This window comes from Rosa chinensis, chromosome 6, assembly GCF_002994745.2.
Source record: "Rosa chinensis cultivar Old Blush chromosome 6, RchiOBHm-V2, whole genome shotgun sequence".
NCBI classification, from domain to species: Eukaryota; Viridiplantae; Streptophyta; class Magnoliopsida; order Rosales; family Rosaceae; genus Rosa; species Rosa chinensis.
Genome location: NC_037093.1, coordinates 35,575,646 through 35,588,222, shown reverse-complemented (window position 1 = coordinate 35,588,222; position 12,577 = coordinate 35,575,646). Strand labels below are relative to the sequence as shown.

The following is a 12,577-nucleotide window of genomic DNA, read 5'->3' as shown; positions in this document are numbered from 1 at the left end:
ACTCCTTGCTAATATTTTAACGGACATGTTAGCTAATTATGATCTTAGGGATAGAGTTTCCTATGTTTGGCATAAGAACAATTCTTAGGTTCACTCCTAGGGTGAATGAGCATATTCACCCCCATTGTCGATTAACGCATAATAACTTTATAATTTTCTAATCCAACCATTCATGTTGTATAATGTAATACAAAGATTAGCTTTGTAAAAAATCAATCAAATTGAAGACCTTTCAATTATTCATTTCTATGAAATACATGGACGATTCATCATAATAGTAGTAAGTGTTGTTAGAACCATCCATTTGTTTAATTCAATTAGATAATTAAACGATTTCTGATTCGATTAATTTTTTACAAAGATGATCTTTAAATGCTAATTTAAGATATGGACCGTTGGATTTTCTTGGCATAATTGCCACCCTCTTTTTGTGTCCCTTCTAGTTGGATATCTAGGTGGGAGAGTAGCTAGGGACTTTGTTCTGTAGTTTGTTTCTTTGTTTTCTTTGTGCATCAAAACAAAAAAGGTAGCCCAATATGTTGTAGTTCATGTGATTTGTATTTTGAGTCTCTGGCCGCAAAAAGTCAAGATTTTCAAAGTGCTAAGGAAATGTGTGAAATGGGCCGGACCTCCTGGTCATATATATACTTGAAGCCCATATCTCTACAGCGAATTCTCGTCTGACTTTTGCCTCCGTTTGCTTTTGGTCTTCGTTCACTTTGCGCACATTGAAATTGGAAAACGATTCGACGTGCAATCCAAGAATCCCAGATCTTCTTTCATAATCAAGTACTTCAATGCCTTCCTGACTCTGATGTTGAAGCATCGCCGTCGTCGTCATCATCATCATCAACGACCGCCGTTCCAGAATGAAGCTTCTGTTTTCCATCCTGTTCATTTCCCTTCGCTTTTCCTCTTCCGTTGTTCCTGCTATTGCTAGAGGCGGCAGTCCCAACTCTAACCCCACAGGTCTTCTCTTCCCCTCACAGTTCCTATTATGCATGCCTTTGTTTTCTTTTACAATTTTGAACTCCATAACTGAAATCTGAAGCGAAAGTTTCATATCACAATTTATTACGACTTATATTACAATCAGAAAGTTGAATCCAAACAGTGTTTATTTTTGATCGGACTATTATGCCTATTTTCACTTACATTGTTCTACTGTAGTTTAGCTTTAGAGCAGAAAAGGATAAAAGAAAAATCAAAGCTGTAGGCTCATGTAGCATTGGAATAACTATTTTTAGTTGTGCACTGTCTTTAGCTAATTGTGAGCTTGATGTCCATAGGCTACGGATATGGTACCAGCAGGCACTTGTTTGGGGACGAAGGATCTCAGACAAGGTATGTGTTAGTAAAGTTGGATTGTTATAGTTTTAGATGAACTATGGATTGTGTACTGAAAGTGAAAATATGTTCCACAGTGTTGATGTCGCGCAAGGCTACATGACTAATTCTGACCTGGAAAAGGCCATTAAGGACTTCGGCCAAAGGTGCAGTAACATTTCTAGGGTTTACAGGTGATTACTTGTACTTATGTACTAGATTGAAGTTTACTGTGTGTATATAAAATGAAACAATGAGTTGGACTGTTTTTAGTGTTTGTATTAGGAGTTTCATGATGATTATGCTGACTTTTCTTCTCATTCTCTCGTTGAGGGATTTCTGGAATGGATGATCAGTATTGGGAAGAGTGTGTATGGGGTTCCTCTGGTAATCATTTGGCCCAAGTTCCTTTCTTGTTTTTGTTTCCTTTTTGTGCTAGTTTTATTTTTCAGGGTAACCCATCACATCTTATGAAGTGGTGCTTTTTCCTTTGCTTGTAGTGGGTAATTGAAATTTCTGATAAGCCTGGGGAGGAAGAGCCTGAACCTGCATTTAAGGTGAATGATCTGTTATTTACAGAAGCTTACATATAAACTGTTTTCTTGAATATAATTTATGAAGATCATATCCAAGCTGCTTTTGGTCATTTGGTGTAAGGTTTTTTTCCATTTGTGGTGGGTTTAGCTGAACGGAACAACAGAATCTTCAAAGATTAGGAGGATGTGGCAATAATTGGGACAGAGTCAGATAGAGTTAGACTGCTTGCTTCTCTTTGGGCTTCCTTGTCAAAACATTTCAAAAACATTCCTAATTAGCATAGTTTTTCTTAGTTGGGGGGAGGGGTCTTGTAATGAAGTATACTGGGCTGGTGCTTTTGCTTTGCAGTTGTTTTGTGTTTGATGGACTGGTTATACTAATTACTAGGTAATTTCATAGCGCTTTTGCTTAGAAAATCTATAATCTTGGGTCTCTCTCTCTCCCTCTCCCTCTCTCTCCCTCTCTCTCTCTCTCTCTCCCTCTCCCTCTCTCTCTCTCTCTCTCTCACACATCACCTCCAAAGAAAAAAAAAAAGAAATCGTATTTCCTTCAATAGCCCAGAAAAGAGGTATTGTTTAATATTCATTGAAATTGGAAAATGCTTTGGTTCTGTAAAGAGGCTGCTGAAGGTGCAGATCATTTGCTGCTTCCTTGCTCAATTGCAATGACATGATGACAGATTTTTTAGGGAGTCTAAGTTGTGATCGGTTGTTCCAGTTTGTTGTATCACCTTATTGTGCGAGAGGTTAAGTTTCTGGAGGAAGCAAGAGGGGGATGGTGCTGGGAAGATGTGCTGTACTGGCAATCCTTTGGATGGTACAGATGGAACCAATAGGAGGGGCCAAGGGTGAAGAATTTGATCACCACCCTTGCACTGTGGGACAGAGTTCAATATTTGGCTTTGCTCTGGGCATCAGTTTCTTCAAACAATTTGTGATGTGCACTTGTTCTAAGTTGGAACTAAGTCCAATCTTCTTCTTCTTCTTTTTTTTTAAAATTTTTTTTTTTTTGCATGGCAGAATATATGTGTAGATGGTTGAGTAAAAGGATGTTAGTGAAAGTGGAATGCTTGAATTTCACCTCTGTACAAACTTTTGGTTTTGAATATTTGCTTGCTTTTGTATCTTTGTTTTTGACGTATTTACTTGAAAACCTAGCTTTTTATTCCTCATTCATTTCCCAGAGGCCCAGAATGTAAATTACTTGCGACACATCTGGGGAATTCAAATGCTAGTTTGAGCATTTTTTTTGATGAACTTGCTTGGTGTTGCAGTACATTGGAAACGTGCATGGAGATGAACCTGTAGGTCGTGAGCTTCTAATGCATCTTGCTAATTGGATATGTGACAACTATTTGATAGATCCTGTGGTATTTTACTTTCCCTGTAGGAGATTTGTTGTTGTTATTACTATTACTACTACTATTATTATAATTTTTTTTTTGGTAATGCAATTCCCCCCCTTTTCTGGTCTATATTTTTTGCAAATTTTGCTATGAAAAGTTGACTTTATTCTTCAAAACTTTGCTTTTTGTTTTGTTTTTGTTTTTGCAAGATCTATTCACGTGGCAGAGGTTGGACATATAGTTTTAGTTGTTGAGATAATTGTATCATAGATCAAAGCAATTCTTGGCTGTTTTTGGATGTTTCAGTATGCTTCCTTTTGGTAGTGCTTTGTGCCACTGATTCTTTTACCCTGTGGTGGGCATGAGGGATTTTTGCTGAATAGAATTTAAAAAGATATTGTAATCCCGAGTTATGTTCCTTGGTCATGTTTTAGAACACATGTGACATAACAATGGAGTCTTATTTGTTTTAGGATAAGTACTATCATTCAATTGGTTGGGTGATTGAAATTCTGCAAAAGATCTTCTTTTCTTTTTTGAAGTTTATTTAAAGATGCTCCACAAAATTCTCACTCTTTATGTGTTCAAGACCTTTCAGCGTTTATTTGTTTTAATAAAAATTTCAAATCAATTTCCTGCAACTTGAGTATGCATCATGATAGGATAGAAGAGAGATTCTTCTCAAGACTCGACATATATATCCATCCTTTTGTAGTACAAAATTTGTACTATAAATCAGACCAAAATGAACATGTTTTCCTATTTCATAAATGAATTTCGAGGTCTATATTTTCTATACGTGCGAATACAGCATTGGGTGTGTATAATACTTGATATTCATTAACCTACTTTCACATGTCTATTGGTTACCACAGGCAACATTGATTGTGGACAATGTGCATCTTCATATACTACCATCTATGAATCCTGATGGGTTTTTACTGCGGAGGCGTGGTAATGCAAATAATATAGACCTAAATCGAGATTTTCCGGATCAGGTATCTTTTTGGGTGGCACGATTATATTGAACAGTTATGGCGAGGCTCCTCAATAGAAAAGCTTATAGATCCTGCCCAACATCATCAATAGTCAAAGTTCAAATTTGTAATACCAATATAACAATTCTAGTAAATTGACCACATGCTAAATTCAGGACGAGTCAAAATTAGTAAAATTAGTGTCTTAAAAACCTATAGCTGCCTAAGACCAAAATCTTAAATGTCAATTGACATTAGCAATCTGAGAATTAAATTACAACGTATGAATTTCATGAGTACCCTCTGTTGCAAAATAAATTATATCTGTTATAACTTCACTTGATTTAGTTGAAAAGGATTTCAATCTGGTGATCAAAATGCAATATAGTGGGATGTCCAAAGCATCTTTCTAGCATTAATAAAGTTTTATTTTTTAACTTACAGTACTGAAGTTTATTGGTCGTTTTTTAATGATAAGAAATATTGGCATGCAATATCAGTTCTTTCATATGAATGATGATGTGGATGTGCTGCAACCTGAAACAAGAGCAATAATGAAGTGGTTGAGAAAGATACATTTCACTGCATCTGCCAGCTTGCATGGGGTAATTACTTGATTGTATTCATGCTACAATCATTACTTTTGCATATTCATATCTGCATTGCTTATATCCATACCTTTACAAGGTTGTTGAAACAGCTACCTGCTTACTATTAATAGCTTGGGATTATAATCATTTAGAAGTAGAACTGTTTGACATAATGGAGACCTGCACCTGCACGATGGACAAACAATTTTTAGTCAAACTTATGGAGAATACTCAAGGAGATTAGGGAATGCTTTCTGTACTTCTCTGAGTTCTCTCTTAGGAGATAAGGAAAGACATTTGCATAAATGTTACAAGATACAGTCAATTGAAAAAGTGAACTCGTTGGCATTATGGTGACTTTCATGATGGAAAATCAATTTTCTTTTTGTTTTGTGAAAGTTATGGAGAATATTTAAGCATATTAGGGTTTGCCTTCTCTACTTGTCTCTTCCAAGATGAGGTAAGACATTCACATAGATATTGTCAATTTCCAAAAGTAGAAGTTACTGCATTGGTGCAAGCTGAGAGTCTAATTTGTCTTAAACAAAAAAGGGTTTTCGAATATTTCTGAAAGATTCCATCATGAAAATACTCTTTAGCCTTCATCTACATTTGTTTTTCTTTCAAGCAAGGGCTGACTATTCCAATTTTAATTGATCTGACAAATACATTAATAATGTTCATACTGCCTATTCCAAAAATATGTTTCTTTCTGTTAAATCACCGAATTAATCCTCTAAGTTAACGATATCCAGATTCAATGTATACCATTATTGCTTGATCTTAGCTTCCTGTTCATCATGTAATTGCTTAGACTAAGGATCTAGATAGCTGTAATGTAGCTATCCTTTGGGTATATAAACCTTGCCTCCCAATGAGAAGAACACACAGAAATTCATCAACTCTTTCACTTTCTCATCATGGATAATGAGTTCTTTGATTAAAAATATGGAGGAATCAGTCACTAATCCTTTACTTATTTGCAGGGTGCACTTGTTGCAAATTATCCATGGGATGGGACTCAGGATAAAAGGTAGTCATTTTACATTCCCTGAAGACCCAGACAGTTCTCCATTGTATCATGCTCATTGAAACTCGATAGTGCTGTCTTATTTCTTGATTCCCTGTTCTCTATTTCCAGTTCTGTTTTGTTAAAATGTTGGTTAGAATCTTGAAATCTTGTCCTCTCAATAGAGAATAACCTGCCAAACTTATCTTTGTTGTAACATATATGGTAGCAAAAGGAAAAAAGGGGAAGCTCACAAAAAATAATTGGATTTGTTCTGAACATTTTCCTATTGGCTATTTATGAATACTAAACTTCTGATAGGTTTCTCCCTGTAATATGGGTTCCAGGTGTTCCTTTGTATTGGCTTTATTTTACTTCAGTATTCCTTATTAGATTGGTTTTAATTTTGATCATAGTTTAACTTTTCATAACATACAGAAGGTGGTTCAGTGTAATGATGTCCTTGGCTTCTTCATTTTTCTTTTGTATTATGAATATTCCATGATTTTGAATTGTAGGCCTCAGAGTGTCGCGATATTGATGCAGATAGTTTATATTTATTGTGCTTTGTAAATTATCAAATGAACCCTAAAACAGTTGAGAGTTATTTGCTTTTCAAATCATCCCAGAATATGCTTGATGAAGATACCTTTTGTGCTTGCTTTTCTCGTTTGATCAAATTTAATTTGCAGGAAAACGTACTTTGGATGTCCTGATGACAAAACATTCCGGTTCTTGGCTAGTGTGTACAGTCGTTCTCACCATAACATGTCCTTGAGCAAGGAATTTGAAGGAGGAATTACAAATGGAGCTTCCTGGTATGTCAAGTAATGTTTATGGAGTTTACAAAATTAAGAAGTGCATATCAAATGATAATTTTATTCTGCTTTCTTCAATTGTGAGCTACCAACTACATATAGGTATTTTTTTTCGTTTAATATTCATCATTTGCTCTTAAGACACCTGTTGCAGGTACCCTATCTATGGAGGCATGCAAGACTGGAACTATATATATGGTGGCTGTCTTGAATTGACATTGGAGATTAGTGAGAACAAATGGCCTATTGCTAATGAGGTTAGGCATCATTTGTTTTGAGTCTTGCTATTTTGCAACACTAATCATAGAGTTGTCTTCTTTATCCAAGTTTTGATGGTGCGTGAGAACTCCCAATTCCTTGTTATATTTACCTTAGTCATGATAGATTGACAAGTAAATGGAAATCTATAAGTAGAACTTTAGCCAGAAGGTTCGTTCCTTGAAACTATAGTCAGATCACTTGAATGTCAATTTGATGACTAGGGTACTGCAGGTGTTGTTGATTCACCCCCCAAAAAAATATAAAGTTGGTGGGGGTAATATCAATTTAATTCCATTCTATGTGTTCCCCATCCAATGACAATGTAAAGGTGCTCATGAAGTTTATGCCATTCCAATTTCTGGATCCTAAATAATAGATCAATAAGTGCTTGTGAAATGAATGATATCAGCTTTTTTTATCTTAAAGGTATCTACTCAGTTTAACTGGAAAAGGAAAGTATATTCTTTGTTGACAGAAAGTTGTGCTAACCAACACATCCCTGACCAAGGAGGATGCTGATGATCCTCCATTATATTAAGTCCATGCGAGAAATTTTGAACACAAAACAACTTATTTCATCTGTCAATTACCCATTATTCTGTAGGTGTGCTAAATGTCTTTCTTCTGATCAGTTGAGGGGACCAACACAATCTTCTGAGTGTATCTTTACAATGTCTAAGATTTAATAGCCTCACACCAGTCTTCTTAAAAGAGGAGAAGGACTAGACAGTTCCGAATTCTCATCTTGTTGATAAAGATGTGATGAGTTGGCTTCTTGCTTCCCGTTGTGCTTCCCTTTAATTAATGTCAAAGGAACATCCTTTAGTCTGGACTTGGGTTGGGGCTTTGAGGATTTCAGTTAGGAATATGATGAACTTCTTTCCCTCCATGTTTTGTTGTTTCATTCTCTTTCCTTATTCAAGTTCTTGTTTTTTTTTTTTTTTTTTGTGAAAAAAAAAAAAAAAACTAAGTTCTCGTTACATTGAAGGGTTTAGATGGCCTGCCTTCAGATTGTTTAAAGAGAGGCTCTCTTCAACACTTACATGCCTCCATTTTAAGTCCTAGGAAACAAATTCCTTTGCTTCACCGGTCTCTTCCTCTCTGAGTAACAGAAACTGGAGTGTATCTGTGCGCACTTAAAACTTAAAACTCATGTTTTTACTGTGTTTCTTGAAGATCTCAGATCTGGGTACGTTCGTAGCGTAAAATGGTATTTGATTTCTCTCTTTAATTAAGTCTTGATTCCTTGTTGCTGTAGTTCGATGCATGTTTCAGTGATCGGTGTAGTTCTTGACCTACATGTGAGTAGTGTCAGTTAGTTTTGACTTTTTGTGCTTATTAACTTGGGCTGTTTCAACAATAGGGTTTATATCATTCTTATGCTTGCTTCACATATTGTATGTCCCCTGATCTTGTTGCCGGTGCTGTCCTATTTTGGAGGGATGCTTTGAGTGATTAATAAATTGGCACAATCAACTTTTACCTTCCACCTCAACTATTCCTTTCAAGTCAACTTGCTACCATTTAACTGTTTCATGTGATACTTTAATATGTATATGTGCAGCTTCTTACTCTTTGGGAATACAACAAAAAGAGCATGCTTAATCTCGTTGCTAGCCTAGTACAGGTACAATGTCGTTGAAAATCAACATGTTTCTTTCATATCCATACAATAGGAATTAAATATTTCTCCTTTTACGTTGGCAATCTCATATTAATGACTCTGCATCACATGGTAATCCTGAGAAGACTAATCATAAGTGTATTGACCTTTCATCTTTCACATTATTGTTATATATTGTACTGTATGTGGAGCATCAGAGCATAAGCTAAGCAATGTTGCAAAAATTGAATGTTAAATGGGTGTGATATTGGTTATCTTATCTACATTTAACTTGTACTCTTCAGACAGGAGTACATGGAAGGATCTTTTCCTCAGATGGTGGGAGGCCATTGCCAGGCTCTATTGCAATCAAAGGAATAAATTACACGGTTTGCTCACCAACTCGTGCTATTCTTCAAATTTATGTGTTTTCATCTTTTCTATACTCATATAGCTAGAGTTTGAGAACTGAGATAGGACTGAAGTTCCAAACTTAAATTGGATGTTCAAGACCCATGCATGGCAGCCTTAAAAATGGTTGGAATATTAATTATTATCTAAGAAGCACCGAAACGGGTACGGGTATCCGGATAGGATACGATCGGAAACGTGGAAACGGCAAATCTTAAATGTAATAGGAAACGGAAACGTGAAGGAAACGCCAATTATATATATATATATATATATATATATAATTAGAAAAAAAAATTATATATATATATACTTCCACCTGCGGCCCCCACCCGCATATCAGTCCCTTTCCTCTAGTCCTTTCCAAGAACCCATCCGGCAAGACTTCCTCAAGGTTCGAGCAGTCGATAGGAGTCAAAGTTTTGCTGCCTATGGGTGGTGTCAAACGAAAAGACCACAAGAACCTCTGCCCCCTCTGCTCAAGCCCCAGAGCTATCTCCTTCACTTGTGCTTCATTAAAGCTCCCCAAGCTACCAAAGCATAAGAACACAACAGATTCTTCAGGCTGATCATCAAGCCAGCTCATGATTCTTCAGGTTTTTCTCTCTCTCGATCTGGGCTGCGATTTTTCTTCTCTCTGTCTCTCGATCTGGTCTGCGACTTGTCTTCCCTCTCTCTCGATCTGGTTTAGGATTTTTTTTTTCTTCTATTTTTTGGGGGTAAAAAGTCGGGATTACCCCCACGTATCTGATTTATTTACATTCTCACGTATGCGAATAGGATACGTACGTATCCAATCCGTATCCAAATCAGGATACGCGTTTCCGGACGTTTCCGAGCGTTTCCGACGCGTTTCGTACCCGTTTCCTGTTTCGATACGGGATACGCGGGTATTTTCGCGTTTCCGTGCATCATAGATTATTATACAGAGTAAATCTGGTTTGAATACAGATGCCAACTTATTTCAATTGTTGGACTATGAAAATCCAAACAATGCGTTCCTTAAAGTAATTTAAGCTAATTGTAGCAACACTGAACTGGTTGGATCCTTCAATACTAGGGGTTCAATTTTGTAAGTTAGAAGCACATGAATTCATAAAACTCAGTCTTCCAAAATTCTAATGGTCCAATTGGCAATTTATAATATATGCAGAATATACCAGGGAAAAGTGGTGTGATAATGATAATAAACTAAGCAGATATTAGTATCTTTCTCAGCCACATCTCTAATCAAATTAATAAATGAAAAATGAAAATAAATGCTCATTTTGATTCCACTTCTTTCACTTGAACATTGATGGTTTGCATTGTCGGACATAATAGTTGATGAAACTGTGCTCTTCCGATGTGTTTTTCACTTGGTTTGAACCTAAAACTTGGTTTTAGGGGTTGAAATCTGTTTACAGGTCCCAATTGTATTAACAAGAAAACCTTGGGGGTTTCTCTGCTAAGTGGTTTTGGATCTATGTTGGTCTTCCAAAAATTCCTTTAGTTTGCTTCAAATGTGATTTAATGTGGAGATGGTGGAGATGTAAGATGATGATCCTTGGGGAAAGGGAAGCTGGCAGGGGTTTCAAAATTTTTATTAAGATACCCTAAACCTAAAGATACCCTTTCAATTTCCAAAGATTTTATAAATTTTTTTTGAAGATGTTTCTCTCTGTTTTCCTGCTGACAGCTCTATATTGATTTGTTATACCCTTTGGTTCACTTTTGATTTAGTTTTTTACACTCTGTCATGACTTTTTGGTCAGTTTATTAAACTTCGGACACCATGTGTTAATTTTTTGCTCATAAATTTTGACTGACAGGTAAAAGCTAGAACAGCCTTTGCGGATTACCATCGCTTGCTTGCCCCTGGAGGAAGATATGAAGGTATTTGCAGATTAAATGGCTTAATCATAATAAGGTGGATGCTTTTAAAATGATTTGAATGAACTGATGATTAATAGGCATAAAACACAACTTCTTGCATCATGTTATGGACCACCTATCCTTGGTTGTACAGCTGGTGGCATATGATACATGCACACACAGACTAACCCTTATTTGTAATAAAACAAACCCATATTTGTAATGATTTTCATATTTTTAATGAAAATCCATATAGCTGGTGACAAAAAAAAAAAAAATCCATATTTGTAATGGTTTTCAATGTCAAAAATTATGTGCAAAGAACATGTAGTAATAATAAAGGCCATTGGACTGTTTGATTATTTGCTTTTCAACTATCGAATGGGAATTCGTTATAAGTGGCTTGTAGGTTGGATAAGGTTTCACACGAAAAGGAAATAGGATTTCATCTGAATAAATTCTGTTAACCCGTTTTTTGAAAATTCTTTGTCGTAATTTAATGCCATTTATAGGTGCATTTAACATGCATTTTCTATTCCAATCCTTTATTTAATCATGCATCTTTACTCTTTAGAATCTATATGTGCTTACGAATCTAGTGTGGTTGTCCATCGTAAGTTTCTGATGGGATTTACTGGTTGTGGTGTGTGCAGTCACAGCCATTGTTCCTGGTTACAAATCAAAGACCACGGTTATTTGGTTGGAAGAATCAGGCACAAATGTAGATTTTATTCTTGATCCTGAAGTTGATCGCAGAGGGACTATATTACGCAGTGCCTGCAAATGCAGCTTGGATAGTATGAACATCATTTGGGGGACCCCTTTGGAAGTATATTTGCTTTTGATTGTTATTGCGGGATTCCTTTTGTTTTTATACAGAAGGAGGACATTTAGTCGGTTAAAACAGAGACAATTAGCAGGATCAAAAAGGCCAGTTGTGGTTTGAGGCTGTATTGTTTTTTATATGTAAGAATGTTTCTTTTTCTTTTTGAACATTTATTTGTAGGAATGTTAGTTGTATATTCACTATATTGTTTTTGATCCACTTATTTATTTCAAGAAGGTTATTTAATAGTCATATATCTTGGGGGATGGGGTAAAAGATTGTGATTCACAGTTATGGAGCTCATTTGACCCTGAAAATGGAGAATTTATTTATTTCTGTTTTAGAGAAACTAAATTTGAGAGGAATTTGTTGTGTATTCTCATTGATAATAGGGGCCTCTTTATATAGAGGATTACAATGCATAGAATCTCAATCATACAAGGAAAGTAATTCTACATTGATTAGGATTCTAGATCCTTCTAATTAAATCCTATTACCACTAGGTCAAGTAACCTGGAGTTTGGGCTAAACACAAATTAGGTTTTCCTTGAACACTCCCCCTTGTGTTGCCCAAACGCGGTGCTTCTCTCGTTGCCTCGTTAAAAACCTTGCCGAGTAACAAAAACCCAGTGGGACAAAAATAACCTCGGTCGAAGGGGAAAAAGAGCACAACACACCCTTCACGATTCGAGACGAACATGTAGACATCTCCCCCTGATGTCTGCACCTCCCCCTGATGACTACGATCATGGGAGTTCAGATAATTTCCGCAAGCCAATTCTTGCCACATGTTTCTCGAACGTGGAATTGGGCAATGACTTAGTAAACAAGTCTGCCTCACTGTCCTCAAATCGAACCTAGTTCACTTTGATCTCGAGGGGTGTCTGTTGTTGCTGATTATGCTTGGTGTTGTCGCTTTTGATGTAGCCTTGCCTCATTTGTTCAAAACAAGTAGCATTATCCTAAATGCTCGTAGGCTCATCTGTGGTAGACTTCAAACCACAATTGTTCGAACATGCG

The 12,577-nt window shown here is 36.2% G+C and overlaps 1 protein-coding gene across 2 annotated transcripts; it reads left to right on the top strand.

The window, feature by feature from the left end:
- The first annotated feature begins 667 nt into the window (after positions 1–667).
- LOC112172087 (carboxypeptidase SOL1) lies at positions 668–11,805 on the top strand. 2 transcript variants are annotated; one of them, XM_024309264.2, is made up of 15 exons: positions 668–969; positions 1,290–1,344; positions 1,425–1,520; positions 1,683–1,713; positions 1,827–1,883; positions 3,137–3,232; positions 4,084–4,206; positions 4,686–4,790; positions 5,762–5,808; positions 6,477–6,602; positions 6,757–6,859; positions 8,428–8,490; positions 8,772–8,855; positions 10,689–10,752; positions 11,385–11,805. In XM_024309264.2, the coding sequence occupies exons 1-15, from the start codon at positions 870–872 to the stop codon at positions 11,675–11,677; spliced, it is 1,443 nt and encodes a 480-aa protein (XP_024165032.1). In that variant the 5' UTR covers positions 668–869; the 3' UTR covers positions 11,678–11,805. The 2 variants fall into 2 exon arrangements, with proteins under 2 accessions (XP_024165032.1, XP_024165035.1); XM_024309267.2 differs by lacking the exon at positions 668–969 and having other exon boundaries at positions 1,300–1,344; positions 1,660–1,713.
- The last annotated feature ends 772 nt before the right edge of the window (positions 11,806–12,577 follow it).

Coding starts and splice junctions, on each gene's coding strand:
- LOC112172087 (XM_024309264.2), top strand. CDS start 870: ATGAAGCTTCTGTTTTCCATCCTGTTCATTTCCCTTCGCTTTTCCTCT. Junction 1,345..1,424: donor GACGAAGGATCTCAGACAAG/GTATGTGTTAGT, acceptor TATGTTCCACAG/TGTTGATGTCGCGCAAGGCT. Junction 8,491..8,771: donor TCGTTGCTAGCCTAGTACAG/GTACAATGTCGT, acceptor TGTACTCTTCAG/ACAGGAGTACATGGAAGGAT.